At 44.0% G+C, this 21,992-nt stretch overlaps 1 protein-coding gene across 1 annotated transcript in view; it reads left to right on the top strand.

Annotated features, from left to right (window-relative positions):
* The window catches only part of pacrg (PARK2 co-regulated), a 276,008-nt gene that overhangs the window by 118,049 nt on the left and 135,967 nt on the right, over positions 1-21,992 (top strand). The window contains exons 3-4 of the mRNA XM_071327079.1: positions 1,485-1,656; positions 15,481-15,630. Coding sequence (XP_071183180.1) covers positions 1,485-1,656; positions 15,481-15,630 — 322 coding nt within the window. The remainder of the gene's footprint in view (positions 1-1,484; positions 1,657-15,480; positions 15,631-21,992) is intronic.

Below are 21,992 nucleotides of genomic sequence, written 5' to 3'. Positions count from 1 at the left end.
ATAGACATTTTTTATACACTTTTAAAAACAAATATCAGATATCGGACCATTTTCTAATCCACTGACTATGACATTGTCTGCTGCAGCCTATATGGCCACTCTGTATCTCTGCTTGAAGTGTTTTCTCTGGTCTTATGTGACTCTTCCTGCCACAGTGTCATCTCTCCCCCCACTCTCTCCCGGCGCATATTTGCTTTTGTTCTTGTCTCCCTGCCCGCCTAGCTGACTCACAATGATGATCTTGACCAAGCTGGAAAAGGTCAAGGTTAGCCAACAAATTGCCTCAAAGCAATCAGCCCTATCGGTCTCTCTGCTAACACACCATTTGCTCTCTCTCTCTCTCTCTCTCTCTCTCTCTCTGTTTACCCACGCGACTCGTGTCAGGGGGTCTGCCCACTTTGAAGTCGCACCTCTAAAGTGGGGGCTCTGCGAGAGCCGGGGACATCAAAGCAACCGTGGTCCACGTGGTGGTGACATTTCGGCGGCAGCGTGACCCAGTGGGGTGTAGCAGGGATTGGGACGATGTGGCTCAGCTGTCCTTTAAGACCCCTGGCTGCTCCAGGTCTGTGGGGTGTTTGCCTCTACTCTACACAGGATTGGCTTTCATTACATGAAACAGGATCCCCCCCTTACCCCTCGGCCAACAACAGAGCCACCACAGTGCTCTGGAGTTCATACAATCTACTGTAACCAGACCTTCTGTGGACACACATGTGCTTCAAACACACACACAAACACACGCACATGGTCGCGGGCGCCCGTACACACGCACGCACACACGTTAAACACACAGACACAGAGACGGACAGACAGACAGACAGACACACACACACAGACTCGCACACACAAAGGGAAAGTGTGTGAAAGGGTAGCTAGGGGTGCCCTTGTCACCTGGCCTTTCTTGTCAAGTTTGGTGCGAGTTCATCACAACACAAGTCATTCTGCTGCTAAGCCTACTTCAATACATTGTAACATACCCAATATCAAAGCATGTAATCCACACAGGTTCAGTAGCTGAAGGAATATTTTTATGTGTGTAGGCTGGTGTAGCTGTTTTGGGGAGTATAGGTTTAAACAGCGTTACAGACAGGTGTTATTAATGTGTCGGCCCACAGGATACCACATGTAGGGGTGTCACGATCTCCCCAACAGCTGTCTTCAGCTGTGGCTGGTATTATAAACACCTTCTAAAGCCAGGCTCGGTTAGAAGGCTTGGCCCTGGATATTGTGTGAGTCCAAGGACAAACAAAACGAAAGGGCATAAGATGAGGAAAGACCACGACTGTGTTCTATTACAACGTAGAGGATGAACTAGGGGAGATCCCCTTGCGTTGGTTCACTCACATTCAGTCCCTGGTGACCGTGTAGTTGTGTGTGCAGAGCCGTTTCAAACATTTCCAGGAATGAACATGTTTCCAGGAATGCTTAGCTGTTGCAAAGCTATCTGGTTGATGGAAATGTGTGTGCGTGTGCGTGTGCCTCAGGTGGAGATCGAGAAGCTCGACTACCACCACTACCTCCCTTTGTTCTTCGACGGGCTGTGTGAGACGGTGCACCCCTATGAGTTCTTCGCCCGCCAGGGGGTCCACGACATGCTCGAGCACAGGGGCACCAAGATCCTGCCCGTCATCCCCCAACTCATCATCCCCATCAAAAGTGAGTGGCTAAACGTTATTGAAATGTCACATAAAACACTGCCATAACGTTATTACAGCACAAATACTACTGTTAACGCAACCACAACACTTATCATCATCCTTGTCAAGAGTGAGTGGCCCCAAACATGACAGAAACATCACAGGAACAGTGTCACAACATTATCAGACCATAAACACGACTCTTTCATACAACCACAACCCTCTCACAGCAAATCTAGGCCAAATCTCCTATAACACGATTATAAAGAGATCATTTACTAACGTGTGGCCAGTAACCACAAGCCAGAATGACATGGCTTGACAATGGATAAATCCCCAATGCCCTATTCTTCAGCCACTAGTTGTTGCCATCCACACAGTGAGGACCTCAGTGAAAAGCTCACATATGGCCCCTTGCATCTTCCAGACCTATTATTATTAGAGAGCAGGGCTAACTGTTCTTGTTTTGCTGTTAGTGGATGAGACCCAGTCATAAGGCAAGGTTGCTAAGCTCCCATGAATATGGGGACACGCTACATTTAAATGTGCTTTGCCTCCGGCAGGACAGCACCTCATTGGTTTGGTAACGTCTGCTTCCAACTCACACCCTCAAACAGGCAGATCCCCTGAACGCAGCTCACTTTCCAGCCCACTTTCCAGCTCACACTCTCAAACACCTAGATCCCCTAAACGCAGCTCACTCTCCAGATGCCAATCACCTGAATTCTAACCACCTGTTTACACACCTGCATGTCATTATCACACACTATTTACTTCAGTTCTTTGCACCCCATCACTGTGAGGTATTGTTTGTTTTGTGACACACGTCTTTCGGAGCTCTGTTTTTCCCGTGATTTAATCCTCCCGTGGATGATAGTTTTTTCCTGCCTCACTAACGACGCCTTTTGCCTATTCCCTGCCTGTACTTTAGCCTATCGGATTTCCTGTTATCTACCTATTGCCTGACCTTCCGGACTACGTTACTAGCCTTTTCCCTGTCTGTACTGTTGCCCTTTTGGACCCCCTGTGTATGACCTTCTGCCTGCCCCTGGACCGAGCTACCTGCCTCCTCCTGTGGTCCTTTGCAATAAACACCCGCTGCGCCCTGCGCTTGAAACCAGCACTCTGTCTCCCCTCGTGTTCATTGCAGGTTTGTCCTGAAATCACACGCACAGTTGGCAGGCCGCAGGCTAGTTGGTCACGTCCAGGGGTGAGCGGGGACTAGCAAGAATAGCTTCAACATTTAGACAGGGATGAAATTACGAACACACAGGCTTCTAAGTTGTTATATGTAGAAAAGTATATGATGTATGATTCAGTATGCTCGCATGCTCTCACTCTCTCACATACACACACAAACATACGCTAACTTTCCACACACTGAGAGGGTTTGTTTTGCACTGGAGCCAACTAAGTGTCAGTTTCAAAGTGGGAGATTTTAAGCGGCGCCCAATAAGTGAGTTTGAGCAGTTGGCCGTGTGTGTGTGTGTGTGTGTGTGTGTGTGTGTGTGTGTGTGTGTGTGTGTGTGTGTGTGTGTGTGTGTGTGTGTGTGTGTGTGTGTGTGTGTGTGTGTGTGTGTGTGTGTGTGTGTGTGTGTGTGTGTGTGCTCAGTGTTTCAGCGCCTGCTGAGGCAGAGGGGTGGAACGACCAACATGAGGCAGGGCCGCTGAAGACATGCTGACAGGTTGACCCTGGCAATAGAGTACACACACACTCACACACACACACTGCTTACTGAGTCGCAACAGAGGACGGACAGAGCATGGCCCAGTGCACATCATAACACCAAGACACAACGGTGTGTGTGTGTGTGTGTGTGTACATGTGTTTTGGTTTTTGTGTGTGACTTTTTGTTGTTTACTTGATTTACACTACAATTCCCATTTTTCAATTTATTCACATAGTTTGTTTAATTTACCAATTGATTTCATTTGAGAAAGTCTGATTGCTGTCTGGTCATGCGTTCAGCTGTTTCACAACACTGTAAAACCAAATGGCTGCATATCGATATATGATTTTTAGACTCCCGACAACTCATAAATGTGATTAATGTGTTTTATAAATAAAAGACAGCTGACGTTGTGTTTTTGACCGAGACGATTATTGCTTTGATGCCTTGTTTTCAAAATTTGTCCATGGTGGTACTAGGCCTATACTGCCTAGATCTGTACCCTCTCATACGCGTGCTCACACACACACACACACACACACACACACACACACACACACACACACACACACACACACACACACACACACACACACACACACACACACACACACACACACACACTCATACCCAAGTCCACGTAGCCACTATGTCCACTCATGCATACTGACTCCCTCATATAGTAGCTACAAATTCCTAAGACCCAAAGGTGAACCACTCCTTATGAAAACGCACATCTAGCTGTGATAATGGAATTTTAAATGGCCTGCTTGTTATTAGCTTCTTGGTTTATTAAAATCAGGCCCATTTTGGTGTGCCGTGCGTCAAACCCGCCGGCCCATGTCTGTGTTGCAGATTAATTACTTTTCAATAGAACTCCAAGGAAGGAGGGAAAAATAAGTGCAGGCTGCAATCTGAAAGGCAGAAAGTTTTCTCTGACTGACGTTAATATAGAAGCCTCCATCTGGCTGGTGCCGGCGGGCTGTTATCTTGCGACTGGCTAAATCACATTGTTGGACTCTGAATTTTGATGATCATGAGTCATGACTTCGGGTCACCCGATGAGAATACGCAATGGGCTGTGCCGTCGTCATAGACCTTTACTCTGAAACTGAACTCAGGTCAATGTGGAGTGTGCGCTCGCCTCCTTGCACCCACCTGTCACAGAGGTTACATTAGGCTAGAACAGGGATCCCCAAAAGGGTTTCTCAAACTTGGGGGGGCCAAATCACCTTGGTCCGCAAGATTTCTTAGCAAAATAATACCTAGTCAGTTGTACCACAATGCATTCAACTGAAATGTGTCATACACATTTAACCCAACCCCTCTGAGTCAGAGAGGTGTGGATGGCTGCCTTAATCGACATCCACGTCTTCGGCACCCGTGGAACAGTGGGTTAACTGCCTTGCTCAGGGGCAGAACGACAGATTTTTACTTTGTCAGCTCAAGGGATTTGATCCAGCAACCTTTCGGTTACTGGCTCAACTCTCCTACCAACCAGGCTACCTGCCGCCAATTGTGGATTAAATTGATTAAATTGAGATTTCTTGTCACGGGCCTACACATAATACATTCCTTAATGTCAAAGTAGAATTACGTTTTTCAAATTCTTTACAAATTAACAAAATATTTAAAGCTGAAATGTCTTGAGTCAATAAGTATTCAATCCCTTTGTTATGGCAAGCCTAAATAAGTTCAGGAGTAAAAATGTGCTTAACAAGTCACATAATAAGTTGCCTGGACTCACTCTGTGTGCAATAATAGTGTTTAACATGATTTTTGAATGACTACCTCATCTCTGTACCCCACACATACAATTATCTGTAAGGTCCCTCAGTCGAGCAGTGAATTTCAAACACAGATTCAACCACAAAGATCAGGGGGATTTTCCAATGCCTCGCAAAAAAGGGCACATATTGGTATATATATATATATATATATATATATACAGTGGGGAGAACAAGTATTTGATACACTGCCGATTTTGCAGGTTTTCCTACTTACAAAGCATGTAGAGGTCTGTAATTTTTATCATAGGTACACTTCAACTATGAGAGACGGAATCTAAAACAAAAATCCAGAAAATCACATTGTATGATTTTTAAATAATTAATTTGCATTTTATTGCATGACATAAGTATTTGATACATCAGAAAAGCAGAACTTAATATTTGGTACAGAAACCTTTGTTTGCAATTACAGAGATCATACGTTTCCTGTAGTTCTTGACTAGGTTTGCACACACTGCAGCAGGGATTTTGGCCCACTCCTCCCTACAGATCTTCTCCAGATCCTTCAGGTTTCGGGGCTGTCGCTGGGCAATACGGACTTTCAGCTCCCTCCAAAGATTTTCTATTGGGTTCAGGTATATATATATATATATATATATATAAAGACATTGAATATCCCTTTGGCATGGTGATGTTATTAATTACACTTTGGATGGTGTATCAATACACCCAGTCACTACAAAGATACAGGCATCCTTTCTAAATGAGTTGCCAGAGAGGAAGGAAATCACTCAGAGATTTCACAATGAGGCCAAAGGTGACTTTAAAACAGTTATAGAGTTTAATGGCTGTGATAGGAGAAAACTGAGGATGGATCAACAACATTGTAGTTACTCCACAATACTAACCTAATTAACAGAGTAAAAAGATGTAACGTATGTTGTTTGAAGGATTGGACCAAGGTGCAGCGTGGAAGGCGTTCATAATTTTTATTAATGTGAACCAGCAACAAAATAATAAAGAGTAACAAAACAAAACATACAGCTTTGAAGGGCTAACAAGCAACAATACAAAATCAAGATCCCACAAACAACAGGTGGGAAAGGCTGCCTAAATATGATCCCCAATCAGAGACAACGAAAGACAGCTGCCTCTGATTGGGAACCATACCAGGCCAACATAGAAATATACAAACTAGAGTACCCACCCTAGTCACACCCTGACCTAACCAAAATAGAGAATAAAAAGGTCAGGGCGTGACAAAAGAAGGAAGCCTGTACAGAATAAAAATATTCCAAAACATGCATCCGGTTTGCAACAAGGCACTAAAGTAACACTACAAAGAAATTGGCAAAGCAATTAACTTTTTGTCCTGAATGCAAAGTGTTATGTTTGGTGAAAATACAATACAACACATTACTGAGTAAGACTCCATACTGTCAAGCATAGTGGTGGCTGCATCATGTTATGGGTTTGCTTGTAATTGTTAAGGACTGAGGAGTTTTTCAGGATAAAATATCTACTGAATGGAGCTAAGCACAGGCAAACTCCTAGAGGAGAACCTGGTTCAGTCTGCTTTCCACCAGAAACTGGGAGATTAATTCCCCTTTCAGCAGGACAATAACCTAAAACACAAGGCCAAATCTACACTGGAGTTGCTTACCAAGAAGACAGTGAATGTTGTGGCCGAGTTAAGTTTTGACTTAAATATACTTGTAAATCTATGGCAAGACCTGAAAAAGGTTGTCTAGCAATGATCAACAATCAATTTTACAGAGCTTGACGATTTTTGAAAAGAATAATGGGAAAATGTTGCACAATTCAGGTGTGCAAAGCTCTTAGAAACCCAGAAATACTTACATCTGTAATTGCTGCCAAAGGTGATTCAAACATGTCTTGACTCATGGACTACTTATCAAATCAAGATATATTAGAATTTTCCTCCACTTTGACATTAGAGAATTTTGTGTAGATTGTTGACAAAAATTACAATTAAATTAATTTTAATCCCACTTTGTAACACAACAAAATGTGGAAAAGTCTAGGGGTGTGAATACTTTATGAAGGCACTATATACAGTGGGGAGAACAAGTATTTGATACACTGACGATTTTGCAGGTTTTCCTACTTACAAAGCATGTAGAGGTCCAGAAAATCACATTGTATGATTTTTAAGTAATTAATTTGCATTTTATTGCATGACATAAGTATTTGATACATCAGAAAAGCAGAACATAATATTTGGTACAGAAACCTTAGTTTGTAATTACAGAGATCATACGTTTCCTGTAGTTCTTGACCAGGTTTGCACACACTGCAGCAGGGATTTTGGCCCACTCCTCCATACAGACCTTCTCCAGATCCTTCAGGTTTCGGGGCTGTCGCTGGGCAAATGGACTTTCGGCTCCCTCCAAAGATTTTCTATTGGGTTCAGGTCTGGAGACTGGCTAGGCCACTCCAGGACCTTGAGATGCTTCTTACGGAGCCACTCCTTAGTTGCCCTGGCTGTGTGTTTCGGGTCGTTGTCATGCTGGAAGACCCAGCCACGACCCATCTTCAATGCTCTTACTGAGGGAAGGAGGTTGTTGGTCAAGATCTCGCGATACATGGCCCCGTCCATCCTCCCCTCAATACGGTGCAGTCGTCCTGTCCCCTTTGCAGAAAAGCATCCCCAAAGAATGATGTTTCCACCTCCATGCTTCACGGTTGGGATGGTGTTCTTGGGGTTGTACTCATCCTTCTATTCCTCCAAACACGGCGAGTGGAGTTTAGAGCAAAAAGCTCTATTTTTGTCTCATCAGACCACATGACCTTCTCCCATTCCTCCTCTGGATCATCCAGATGGTCATTGGCAAACTTCAGACGGGCCTGGACATGCGCTGGCTTGAGCAGGGGGACCTTGCGTGCGCTGCAGGATTTTAATCCATGACGGCGTAGTGTGTTACTAATGGTTTTCTTTGAGACTGTGGTCCCAGCTCTCTTCAGGTCATTGACCAGGTCCTGCCGTGTAGTTCTGGGCTGATCCCTCACATTCCTCATGATCATTGATGCCCCACGAGGTGAGATCTTGCATGGAGCCCCAGACCGAGGGTGATTGACCGTCATCTTGAACTTCTTCCATTTTCTAATAATTGTGCCAACAGTTGTTGCCTTCTCACCAAGCTGCTTGCCTATTGTCCTGTAGCCCATCCCAGCCTTGTACAGGTCTACAATTTATCCCTGATGTCCTTACACAGCTCTCTGGTCTTGGCCATTGTGGAGAGGTTGGAGTCTGTTTGATTGAGTGTGTGGACAGGTGTCTTTTATACAGGTAACGAGTTCAAACAGGTGCAGTTAATACAGGTAATGAGTGGAGAACAGGAGGGCTTCTTAAAGAAAAACTAACAGGTCTGTGAGAGCCGGAATTCTTACTGGTTGGTAGGTGATCAAATACTTATGTCATGCAATAAAATGCAAATTAATTACTTAAAAATCATACAATGTGATTTTCTGGATTTTTGTTTTAGATTCCGTCTCTCACAGTTGAAGTGTACCTATGATAAAAATGACAGACCTCTACATGCTTTGTAAGTAGGAAAACCTGCAAAATTGGCAGTGTATCAAATACTTGTTCTCCCCACTGTATGTGATTGTAAACAAATGTAAGCAAGGTATGAAATTATTCAGTTTTAGTTAATATATTATATTTGTTTGGGCTTCTTGCGGACAATTTCCCTTCTTCAAATTATTAGTAATTATATTTTTAGCCCCCTGACCATCCGCTCAGGGAAAAATCAGCCCACGGCTGAATCTAGTTGATAATGGGCTAGAATGATTGAGAAAAGGTTGAGTATTATGATGTGAATTTTGAGGTGTTGCTTTTGAAACCTTGAAAGGCCTCAATCATGGCACAGGAGGGATTCTTTTTATCACTTTGAGCCAAGATTTTCTTGTAAAATAACCCAGATAAACTTTAACGTTGTCATTCCAACACTACCTTTTTCAATCGGAGGAAATAAATTATGAGAAAATTATACTGATATGCTGTCATAAGCATTTCCTACCCTCTTTAAATAAGGTACAGAATTCTCAGCCACGTCTCCATTGAGCCTCCACAGATTGGCGTAACATTTGTTCTCTCTACGAGACCAAAATTCAATTTTCATTACGAGGAGATCCCCGGCTTAGGCAAGAGAACATTTCGCAGTGATCTGAAAAGTATATTTATATTACAACAAACTCGATTGACTAAAATCTTCAAAATGCCACTCACCTGTGACATTTGGGGGAGATGAGAATACAAGGCTGCGCTTAATTTTTGGGGGAACGGAATATCTAATCGACGCGGCTTGAATAGATGATTACTTTATTCATATCCGATGTGATGCGGATTGTACCAAACGTTAATACATCCGACTCAGATTCTCCCCCTTTTGTGAGAGGCGAGAGCCTGGATGAATAATTGAACAGTCCCACGGTCCAAATGTCACAGCTAGGGAAAATTGTTTGCACTTGTGGTAATTAGAATTTCATTATTTGTTATGTGCGTTTGAAATCCCTGTCAGTCCAGATTCAACCTTATTACCGTGATGGCAGATAGCTCTCCCCATGTGTGAAGGAACAGGAGAAAGATCCTATAATGGATACACTCATACCACATTGTCTGTAACACTAATACACGCACAGTCACACGCGCATGCACGTGTACACACGCATGCGCGGAAACGCACCCAAAAAAAACACATGCACACCCACATTGAATGGAATATATAAAATATGAAGGCTTGGAAATGAAAGATGATAGGACCATCCATTCTTCATGTTCACATCCTGTCACACAGAGCATGTGTATAAATGACACCCCTGGGTTTGACGACACAATGTCCCTGTAATGGAAGGTTAGTGGTGTGTGTATGAGTGTGTCACCGGTGCGTGTGGATTACGCATTCTCTGTCTCTGACTGAGAGTGGGTTTGACATGAATATCACGTGTTTGTGATTGTGTGCATGCCTGCGTGTGCGCGTGCCTGCGTGCGCGTGCCTGCGTGTGTGTGCGTGAACGTGTGCGTTTTTTCGTGTGTGTGCGTGCAAGTGTGTGTTTTTTCGCGTGCATGCGAATGTGTGTGTGTGTGCATCACCTCTCCAGAGCTGTTTTCCCCCTCTCATGTCAACCTGTCAGGCCTGTCTCGGTGCAGTGCAGTATGGCTGGAAGGGAGGCTGTGTCTGCGTGTGTGTGTGTGTGACAGCCATGCATTTGAATATGAGCTGTTTTAACACTCAGGCCACAGGTGACACCGCATGCCGCTCCCTAAGTGTACTAACTGTCATACTACCCATTTTATGGTTCCTGACCCCCCCCCCTCCTCTCTCCTTCGCTCCCCTCCTTCGCCTGCTAACATAATTCATTCTCGCCCTCTATGTCAGACATGTGTTTTCCCTCAGATAGCTTAGCTTCTCCCTTTTATTATTCAAGATTTGTTTTTGCATGAATAGTTGTAACTCCTTTTAGTTCTGTTTATGACATTATCCACTTAAGGGGACTAAGAGCTATTGGGACTGTCCTATAGCTGCTTCAGCGGCTTTGAAGAGAAATGTTTTAACGGTTAGATTGTGTTTATCTTGGTTTTAAATGGGCAATCTGCAGTTGCTACATCAATTTTAGGACTTAGAAATTAATGATATACAGTGCATTTGGAAAGTATTCAGACCCCTTGAATTTTACAACATTTTGTTACGTTACAGCCTTATTCTAAAATGGATTCAATTGTTTTTTCCCCCTCATCAATCTACACACAATACCCCATAATGACAAAGCAAAAACAGTTTTTTATCACATTTAAATAAGTGTTCAGTAGCTTCACTCAGTACTTTGTTGAACAATGTTTGGCAGCGACTACACCTTTGAGTCAGCTTGGGTATGACGCTACAAGCTTGACACACCTGTATTTGGGCAGTTTCTCCCATTCTTCTCTGCAGATCCTCTCAAGCTCTGTCAGGCTGGATAGGAAGTGTCGCTGTACAGCTATTTTCAGGTCTCTCCAGAGATGGTCTATCTGGTTCAAGTCCGGGCTCCGGCTGGCCACTCAAGGACATTCCGAGACTTGTCCCGAAGCCACTCTTGAGTTTTCTTGGCTGTGTACTTAGGGTCGTTGTCCTGTTGGAAGGAGAATCTTTGCCCAGTCTGAGGTCCTGAGCACTCTGGGGCAGGTTTTCATCAAGGATCTCTCTGTACTTTGCTCTGTTCGCCTTTCCTTTGATCCTGACTAGTCTCCCAGTCCCTGCCACTGAAAAACATCCCCACAGCATGATGCTGCCACCACCATAATTCACCATAGGGATGATGCCAGGTTTCGTCCGGACGTGACGCTTGGCATTCAGGACAAAGAGTTCAATCTTGGTTTCTTCAGGCCAGCGAATCTTGTTTCTCATTGTCTGAGAGTCTTTAGGTGCCTTTTGGCAAACTCTAAGGCTGTCATGTGCCTTTTACTGAGGAATTGCTTCCGTCTGGTCACTCTACCATAATAGTCTGATTGGTGGAGTGCTGCAGAGATGGTTGTCCTTCTGGAAGGTTCTCCCATTTCCACAGAGGGACTCTGGAGCTCTGTCAGAGTGACCGTCGGGTTCTTGGTCACCTCCCTGACCAAGAATGATGGCCACTGTGTTCTTGGGAACCTTCAATGCTACAGACATTTTTGGGTACCCTTCCCCAGATCTGTGCCTCGACACAATCCTTTCTTGGAGCTCTACGGACAATTCCTTCGATCTCATGGCTTATATAGATAGGTGTGTGCCTTTCCAAATCAAGTCCAATCAATTGAATATACAACAGGTGGACTCCAATCAAGTTGTAGAAACATCTCAAGGATGATCAATAGAAACAGGATGCACCTGAGCTCAATTTCGAGTCTCATAGCAAAGGGTCTGAATACTTTTTTATTTGTAATAAATGTGCCCATAAAATATAAACCTGTTTTTGCTTTGTCATTATGGGGTAGAGTCATGAAGAATTTTTTTTTCATCCATTTTAAAATAAGGCTGAAACATAACATAATGTTGAAAAAGTTAAGGGGTCTGAATACTTTCCAGATGCACTGTATACCAGTTGGTTCCTGAATAACTTAAATTGCCCCTTTAAAGGCCCAGTGCAGCCAAAAACGTGATTTGTGTGTGTTTTATATGTATTTACACAATATGAGGTTTAGGGATGTAACGATTCATTGATCTGCATCGGTCCCCGATTTAAATGTTTAAGATACGACTGCACCGATCCGCGGACCCCAAACCGATCCAAATGTAGCATGCATCAGTCAGAAAATCGATTAAAACATTACGAATCACGGATTCACCCCCCAAACAATTATCATATTACTTTCTTTCTACCTTACGAAAATACCTCGTATTTTGTGACAACTGATGTCGACTTTCGGTGTCGAACTAAAAGCATGTAACTGTGTTGACAGTCATTGATCTACAAGTCCTGTTGCATGCCGAACACCCCTAGGGAATATCAGTAGCCTAGTCAAACTGCACACTGTGCCCAGGTTCGCCTGTTGACCAATGCCAGTTAGATGGCCTGTTCCTGATATTCCACATCTGCATTCAAATGTTAAAATGTCTCATTTGGTAGGTTGTTATCATTGCGCTGCTCAACAATTGTATTTTACCGGAGTAAAAGTAAGCTACCGGAGACAACTCTCATCTCTTTATACCTGCTGAACGGGGCTTACAATAGATTTCATTTGGATTGTTCAGGCTCACCATCAGCAACAGTTTGGATAGTTTGGCTTTAACCAATTGGTGTATATGGTCATTTTTAGATTTACAGGGTAAAGTTAATGTTTTCATAACGATGAATCACTTGTGCGAGGCGCACTGCATGGCTAAAGTGGGAGGAGAAAAGAAGCTCACTAAACTTCCAAACGGTCAAAAAATGTGCTTTACACTGAGTGTACAAAACATTAAGAACACCTTCCTAATATTGAGTTGCACCCTTATTTGCCTTCAGAACAGCCTCAATTTGTCTGGGCATAGACTCTTCAAGGTGTCGAAAGCGTTCCACAGGGATGCTGTCCCATGTTGACTCTAATGCTTCCCACAGTTGTGTCAAGTTGGCTGGATGTCCTTTGGGTGGTGGACCATTCTTGATACACACAGGAAACTATTGAGCGTGAAAAACCCAGCAGCGATGCAGTTCTTAACACACTCAAACTGGTGCGCCAGGCACCTACTACCATACCCCGTTCAAGGGCACTTAAATATTTTGTCTTGCCTGTTCACCCTCTGAATGGCACACATATACAGTCCATGTCTCAATTGTCTCAAGACTTAAAAATCCTTCTTTAACCTGTCTCCTCCCCTTCATCTACACTGATTGAAGTGGATTTAACAGGTGCCAGTCTATGTCATGGAAAGGTTTGTACACTCAGTGTACACTTGGCTATGTCATAGTTAATTTGTAAACGATACATTTTGATACTAGCTCAAAAAACTGAATCTGCAACAATTACAAGTTAATTAGTGGGTGATGTATATTTCAGAACCAAAGTGGGGGGACAAAAAGCAGTCTACTTTGCCCCCCCACACCCCCCTAATCTGATAGTGGTAGTGGGGTGGTAGATGCCTAGTCTCCCTTATTGCTCAGATCAGGTGCCTACATAGTATACACCATAGACATGCACACATACAAAGTATACAACACACAAACACACACACACACACACACACACACACACACACACACACACACACACACACACACACACACACACACACACACACACACACACACACTTACACACACAGAAGTTGCCTCAGACAGATCCAGCTCAGAGAGGCCCAGCTTTTGAGCTCCATCAGCAAGCGATTTTAAGAATGGAGAATTTTATTTATTTTATTTTATTTTACCGTTATTTTACCAGGTAAGTTGACTGAGAACACGTTCTCATTTGCAGCAACGACCTGGGGAGAGGAGGGGGATGAATGAGCCAATTGTAAACTGGGGATTATTAGGTGACCATGATGGTTTGAGGGCCAGATTGGGAATTTAGCCAGGACACCGGGGTTAACACCCCTACTCTTACGATAAGTGCCATGGGATCTTTAATGACCTCTGACCTATTCAAGAATGAATTTGTTCATGCAACTAATGTTAGTGCATCGAATCGTATCGCATCGAAACGAATCGCATCAAATCGTTTCAAACTAAAACGTATCGTTCATGCATCATATCATAACCCATGTATCAAGATACATATCAAATCCTCTTGAAAGGGAAAGATGCACATCCCTAATGAGGTTGGAATAATAGCTACATTCTTGCTTGAGAAATTGCTCTTTGCTAAGAAGCATTTTTTTTCTTGTTGACCATTTTTATTGAGAACAATCACAGTAAGGTACTTATTTAATTGTTACCCAGAAATGATTTGATATGGATAAAAATGGCTGCATTGGACCTTTAAAGCAACACTTTCTTATTGTAATGAGCCATATAAGCAACAACAGCAGGGGTCTGTGGAAGTCTATTGGTTTGTTAGAGTCCAAGATTAAGGGATGGTTCAAAAGGAGGAAAACATATGTAAGGAGTCACCTGAGAAGTGCCACACACACCTCTCTTCCCACCCATCTGCCCACTAACACCCACACACACACATAGACGCGCATGCACACGCAGCGACATACTGTGCATGCATGTATGTACACACACACACACACACACACACACACACACACACACACACACACACACACACACACACACACACACACACACACACACACACACACACACACACACACACACACAACCTAGTAATCCTTAGTTACAAATCACAGATGTTTTCCTCTCTTCCGTCTCCTTTCTTCTCCCTCTTCTGTTCCCCCTATCAGCGGGAGATGGAGTTAAGTGCAGCTGTCGGCCAAATTGCCCGTGATTGTCTCTCACTTATTCCTTCCTGTCTCTGTGGTGCCCTTTTGAAATCTCTGATTGCAGCCAGTCATTTCAAGTCAAAGGCTGGCACCATAAACCATTGATTTCAGTGGTGGTAGTGTGAATGCCCCGTGACCTCATTCTGTCTTTTCTGCTAAATGTGCTAAATGTTCACAATAGGGGGGCTGAATCGTTAATTCTCAATCACACACCACCCTAGGGAAAGCCTCTATGAAAACAAGCACACACACACACACACACAACCCCCTCTCCCAGACCTGTAACCCCTGACCTCTATCCTGTGTGCACTCCATAGAAATAGAATCACTAGATGAGCCATCGCCATTCAAATCAATGTATAGGTCTGGGTGGACGGCGGCCATATTGAATGTACCAATACCTATGATAATGAACTCATTCTATTTCTATGGTGCCCATAACCATGTAAATCAATGTATGAGTCAATGGCGGCCATATTGAGTCTACCCATAACAATAATAACATTCTATTTCTTTGGTGCCCTTCCTCTCTGTCTCACAGATGCCTTGAACATGCGGAACAGGCAAGTGATCTGTACCACGCTGAAGGTGCTGCAGCACCTGGTGGTGTCTGGAGAAATGGTGGGAGAGGCCCTGGTACCCTACTACAGACAGATCCTGCCCATCCTCAACATCTTCAAGAACATGAACAGTGAGTCACTTACATGATAGATCTAGCCTATACTGTGTGTCTGGCAGTATGTGTATTGTGGTGAATTTGAGGGGTAGTGGGAGTGGGATTTAAACGCGCGACCCTGCAACAGCTACGCTACCTAATCCATTACGCCATCACCAAAAATGCTGAACCACTTGGTGAGGTTGCTGGTGTTGTGCTACGGATGCTACGGTATGTTTGTGAGTGCTAGCTTACTGTAGTGAAAGTGCAGAGTCCGTACAGTATGTACAGTACAGTATGTAGCCTATGTCTTTGACTGATGGCCACAGCGATACTGTTCATGTTTACTAGGCTATATGGTGAAAGGACAGTTTGAATGGCGGATGTGGTATCTTTAATTTATATTTTTACATTTTTTAGGGGGTAGATCAGCTTTACTATTGCAGATAGATTGTAGCTTCCATCAATGTAATTGTCTGTATCGTTTCCAATCCCCCATATATTTTTGTAAATATATACAGTACCATTCAAAAGTTTGGACACACCCACTCATTCGAGGGTTTTTCTTTATTTGTACTATTTTCTACATTGTAGAATAATAGTGAAGACATCAAAACTATGATATAACACATATGGAATCATGTAGTAACCAAAAAAGTGTTAAACAAAGGCAAAGGGTGGCTACTTTGAAGAATCTCTTCAAAGTATATTGATTTGTTTATGGGCGAGCTCCCGCTCCCATCCATTTCCAGGAATCAAAGGCTTGATGTTAGAGAGCTGCCACTATTAACATGTTAATAGACTTTTCTTTTTGTGTGTGTGCATGCATGTCTGTGTGCTCACTATTATTCGCTATAAAAGCTTATTTTTGTCCATACATCCCCTGAATGTCCCATATCCCATCAAGGTTGACCTTGAGTCGTGCTCATCCCCTTTCATCTAACTAGATGCATCACTTTTCCTTTTCCCATCAATGTATTGGCTTTAGACTAGAGGACAACCAACATCCTTCTTATCCCCAAGCCTCCACCCCTATCCTACGTGACACACGGCGTCTCCAGATTGGCATTCGATAGGCAGGGCTCTTTGTGTGGCGCTGTCAAGCCTCAAAGCGCCGACACGGCCCCATTCACAGCCGGACGGTGAGAGACAGACAGACAGCTCGACTCAGACAATCCCCAAAACGCCAGTCATTCACCGGCGTCAGTGGAATGTGAAAGAAGAGTGGCATTGTGAATCAATCACTTAAACACAGGGCTTAAACAGGGCCTGAACACAGGGCTTTGGTCTATTAATCAATATCCAATTTGAATCTCTTGTCTCTTTAATTTGGTTACATTATCTCGTTGCCATTTTAGCATCGGGGGAGGAGAGAAAAAAAGGAGAGACGGGGAGAAAAAGATAGAAAGAAAGACAAAAGGGAGGATAGAAAATGGTGTCTTATTAGCACTGGGCCCTTATGCAAATCTCCTCTGTAAATTAGCTGTCAAATCAATCCCTAAACCGTTTTGGAGCGGGTGTATTTCGGGCGCAGCGGTTGGGCTGGCGAGCCCCACTAGGAATAGTTTATCTCTGCCTGATAGCTGCCCTGCTGCCTGGGTTGGCTGCTGCCTCGATCTGGTCTGGTCTGGCATTCATTATTCCATCCCCATCCCCCTATCTGGCTCGGCTGGTCCCTGCTCCTCCTGCTCCCTGCCCAGCCCGCTGGCTGGCTGCTGGGGTCTGACCTCTAACAGGGGGCCAGTGCTGAGGCAGAGTACACACACTGGCAACCAGGCCTCGAATTTCCCGGCGGCATCGATGACCATGGTCGTGGATGCCCCCTTGTGTGGCCGTAATGCCCCATAAAAAAAATGACTTGCGGCCACGGTGGCCATTATGCCCTTGGGCTGAATATAATAATTATAATTCCCTTCTCCCGGCTGCCACTCGCCATGTTCCCGAAGACACCTCTCATTCACATGGCTCTCTCAGATATCTCAATTCTTATTTACCAATGCCCGTCACGTGATCGGGTCCGTCTCAGGCATCGCAGCTACGAAGTACAAGTGAAGACAGACACATCAGGATTCTTAGCGAATTCCGAGGCATCTATATTCTATTGGTCAGCTTGTCGTTATGTGCCAGAAATAAATATTCGAAACAGACTCTGGGACCGCTGTGAGACAATAGATTCAAATTCATACAACCACTGTACATGAAACAAACATTTAAAAGCAATGAGACTGATGCAACAGATCAGAACGTTTAGCTTTAAAATGTTGATGATCTATTGCTTCTTCACATTATAAGCGCAGTAAAGATCACACGGCAGTAAAGTTCACACAGCAGTAAAGTTCACACGGCAGTAAAGTTCACACGCAAATGGTCCAAAATGCAATTAGCTGGAAAACACCCTTCTCAAAAGCCCACTGCAATTGCGAGCGGTTTCATTTGACAGAGATTCAAATATCCTTTAGAAATGTAGAAAGAGGGAAGATCTAAATATGCAACTACTGTAGCATGTGTTGCTAATATGACTAGATTTGTGCTGGACAACGGCTGCTGGACAATGAAAGAAAGTTATTTGAAAACCAATAGAACATGAGAGAAATAGCCTACTGGTTTCAATGGCATTTTGTGTAGGCCAGTGACAACAAATCTCAATTGAATCCATTTTAAATTCAGGCTGTAACACAACGAAATGTCGAAAAAGTTAAGGGGTGTTTATAAAACAGTCAATCACGGACTACAAAAGGAAAACCAGCCCCGTCGCGGACCATGATAACTTGCTCACAGACAAACTAAACAACTTCTTTGCTCGCTTTGAGGACAATACAGTGCCACTGACACGGCCCGCTACCAAAACCTGCTGGCTCTCCTTCACTGCAGCCAACGTGAGTAAAACATTTAAACGTGTTAACCCTCGCAAGGCTGCCGGCCCAGACGGCATCCCCAGCCGCGTCCTCAGAGCATGCGCAGACCAGCTGGCTGGTGTGTTTACGGACATAATCAATCCTTATCCCAGTCTGCTGTTCCCACATGCTTCAAGATGGCCACCATTGTTCCTGTTCCCAAGAAAGTGAAGGTAACTGAGCTAAATGACTATCGCCCCGTAGCACTCACTTCCGTCATCATGAAGTGCTTTGAGAAACTAGTCAAGGATCATATCACCTCCACCCTACCTGACACCCTAGACCCACTCCAATTTGCTTACCGCCCCAATAGGTCCACAGACGACGCATTCGCAATCACAGTGCACACTGCCCTAACCCATCTGGACAAGAGGAATACCTATGTGAGAATGCTGTTCATCGACTACAGCTCAGCATTTAACCCCATATAGTACCCTCCAAACTCGTCATTAAGCTCGAGACCCTGGGCCTCGACCCCGCCCTGTGCGACTGGGTCCTGGACTTCCTGACGGGCCGCCCCCAGGTGGTGAGGGTAGGTAACAACATCTCCACCCCGCTGATCCTCAACACTGGGGCCCCACAAGGGTGCGTTCTCAGCCCTCTCCTGTACTCCCTGTTCACCCATGACTGCGTGGCCATGCACTCCTCCAACTCAATCATCACGTTTGCAGACGACACTACAGTGGTAGACTTGATTACCAACAACGACGAGACGGCCTACAGGGAGGAGGTGAGGGCCCTCGGAGTGTGGTGTCAGGAAAATAACCTCACACTCAATGTCAACAAAACAAAGGAGATGATCGTGGACTTCAGGAAACAGCAGAGGGAGCAGCCCCCTATCCACATTGACGGGACAGTAGTGGAGAAGGTGGGAAGTTTTAAGTTCCTCGGCGTACACATCACGGAAAAACTGAATTGGTCCACCCAGACAGACAGCGTGGTGAAGAGAGGCCTCAGGAGGCTGAAGAAATTCGGCTTGTCACCAAAAGCACTCACAAACTTTTACAGATGCACAATCGAGAGCATCCTGTCGGGCTGTATCACCGCATGGTACAGCAACTGCTCCGCCCACAACCGTAAGGCTCTCCAGAGGGTAGTGAGGTCTGCACAACGCATCACCGGGGGCAAACTACCTGCCCTCCAGGACACCTACACCACCCGATGTCACAGGAAGGCCAAAAAGATCATCAAGGACAAAAACCACCCGAGCCACTGCCTGTTCACCCCGCTATCATCCAGAAGGCGAAGTCAGTACAGGTGCATCAAAGCGGGGACCGAGAGACTGAAAAACAGCTTCTATCTCAAGGCCATCAGACTGTTAAACAGCCATCACTAACATTGAGTGGCTGCTGCCAACATACTGACTCATCTCTAGCCACTTTAATAATGAAAAATGTATGTAATAAATGTATCACTAGCCACTTTAACAATGCCGCTTTATATAATGTTTACATACCCTACATTACTCATCTCATATGTATATACTGTATTCTATACCATCTACTGCATCTTGCCTATGCCGCACGGCCATCGCTCATTCATATATTTTTATCTACATATTCTTATTCCTTTACACTTGTGTGTATAAGGTAGTTGTGAAATTGTTAGGTTAGATTACTTGTTAGATATTACTGCATGGTCGGAACTAGATGCACAAGCATTTCGCTACACTCGCATTAACTTCTGCTAACGCCGGTCACATGTGTATGTGACAAATAACATTTGATTTGATTTGATTTAAAAGAATTCCTTCGACATTCCAATGTTCGAAGTTTGGCTTATCTACTTCGAAACAAGGTAAGACATGCCCCATAGTCAATTGTGCTCCCTCTCCGGCCTCTAGGTCACCAGGCTGCTCGTTATGGTGCACAACTGTCACCATTGTTACGCGCATCTGCGCATAATGACACTCACCTGGACTCCATCACCTCCTTGATTACCTGCCCTATATATGTCACTCCCTTTGGTTCCTTCCCCAGGTGTCATTGTATCTGTTCCAGTGTCATGTCTGTGCGTTGTTTGTGTTTCTTGTTTTGTATTTAGTTGCGTTTATTTATTAAAACGCTCACTCCCTGAACTTGCTTTCCGACTCTCAGCGCACACGTTACACCCATGAAATGACAATTATGGTTAAACGGTTTCAAAATGTTGACTGCCTCCACTCAGATTGCACGGTGTGTGATGTCGCGGTGCACAACTGGCACTGGCCTTTCTCTCCTAACGAACAGTACCTCAAGTATGTCAACAGAATCAAGCCTTTAGACATTAATATGAATTGCCATACATTATATTTGTCAAACATTACTGGCGTTCAAATCAATTCAAATTTTATTGGTCACATACACGTGTTTAGCAGATGTTATTGTGGGTGTAGCGAAATGCTTGCATTAAGCCTAGATATATGTCATTTAAAGTTTGGCTACATTTTCTGGTTTCTCCCTCACGTTAGCATTGGTGTGGACATGTGAGGCTATTAGCCAATACACAGATACTGTATCACCTACATATGACTGGCAAATTATTGATTTACATTTACATACACTTATGTTTCTCTTACCAGAATGGCTAGTGTTTTTTGGTTTTCAAATGAATTTAATTGGCTATTTTGGTTAATGGCCTTGGTGCCCTAGCAGATTGGGCACCTCTTGAAGTCCACATGGTCTTGCCCCTAAAACCTCGAAATTCCAGGCAACCCATTAACGCTTGTCATAGGCCTCCGTTTTAGGAAATCCAATTAGCGTTCCAAATGGTACCCTATTCCCTTTATAGTGCACTACTTTTGACCTGGGGCAATAGGGCTCTGGTCAAAAGTAGTGCACTATATACAGTAGGCAATAGGGTGCCATTTGGGACGCAGTCAAACACTCAGGTACTGTATGAGGATTTTACCAGTTCAACACAGAATATTGCTTCCACTCTATTAGAAAAACAAGTGCAGGCTTTAACCTATCAAAGTGGTGATGAGCCCTTGATGGGTTGTATGCACAGCCTGTAGCGCTTCCTACTGGATGTAGTGTTGGTGACCACTGCGTTAGAATATTGTTGTTGATGTACTGAACACTGTACACATTAACAAGCCTCACGATGAGCACAAGACATTGAAAAGATGTTGAAAATAGTTATTGTTGGTTGAAAGGACGTTGAAAATACCTTTTAAAGGTGCTCACTGGGCTACTTCTATGAAGTTTGATGCAACGGTACAGTCATCTTTTCATGAACCCCTATCACTATCTCAATACTCAAAGGTCTGAATTGGAAATGTATGAATCACTCTCTATGCATTACTTAAGCCTATTACTTTGCAGTTTGTACTTTGACGTTTCAAGATCACTGTCATCTATTCAAGTCTTTCCTTTGTGCGGCATAGTTTTATTTTTGATTCATCAAAGTCTATCCATTATCTAATGTGTTTCCCACCTCCGGCTTGCTTTGTCACGCACATAACTCAATCATTCTGAACAAAAATGCAACGATCCACACGATAGAAGCTACATTAATCAAACG

Source organism: Salvelinus alpinus, chromosome 9 (assembly GCF_045679555.1).
Source record: "Salvelinus alpinus chromosome 9, SLU_Salpinus.1, whole genome shotgun sequence".
Classification (NCBI taxonomy): Eukaryota; Metazoa; Chordata; class Actinopteri; order Salmoniformes; family Salmonidae; genus Salvelinus; species Salvelinus alpinus.
This window is presented reverse-complemented; position numbering and strand designations above follow the sequence as displayed.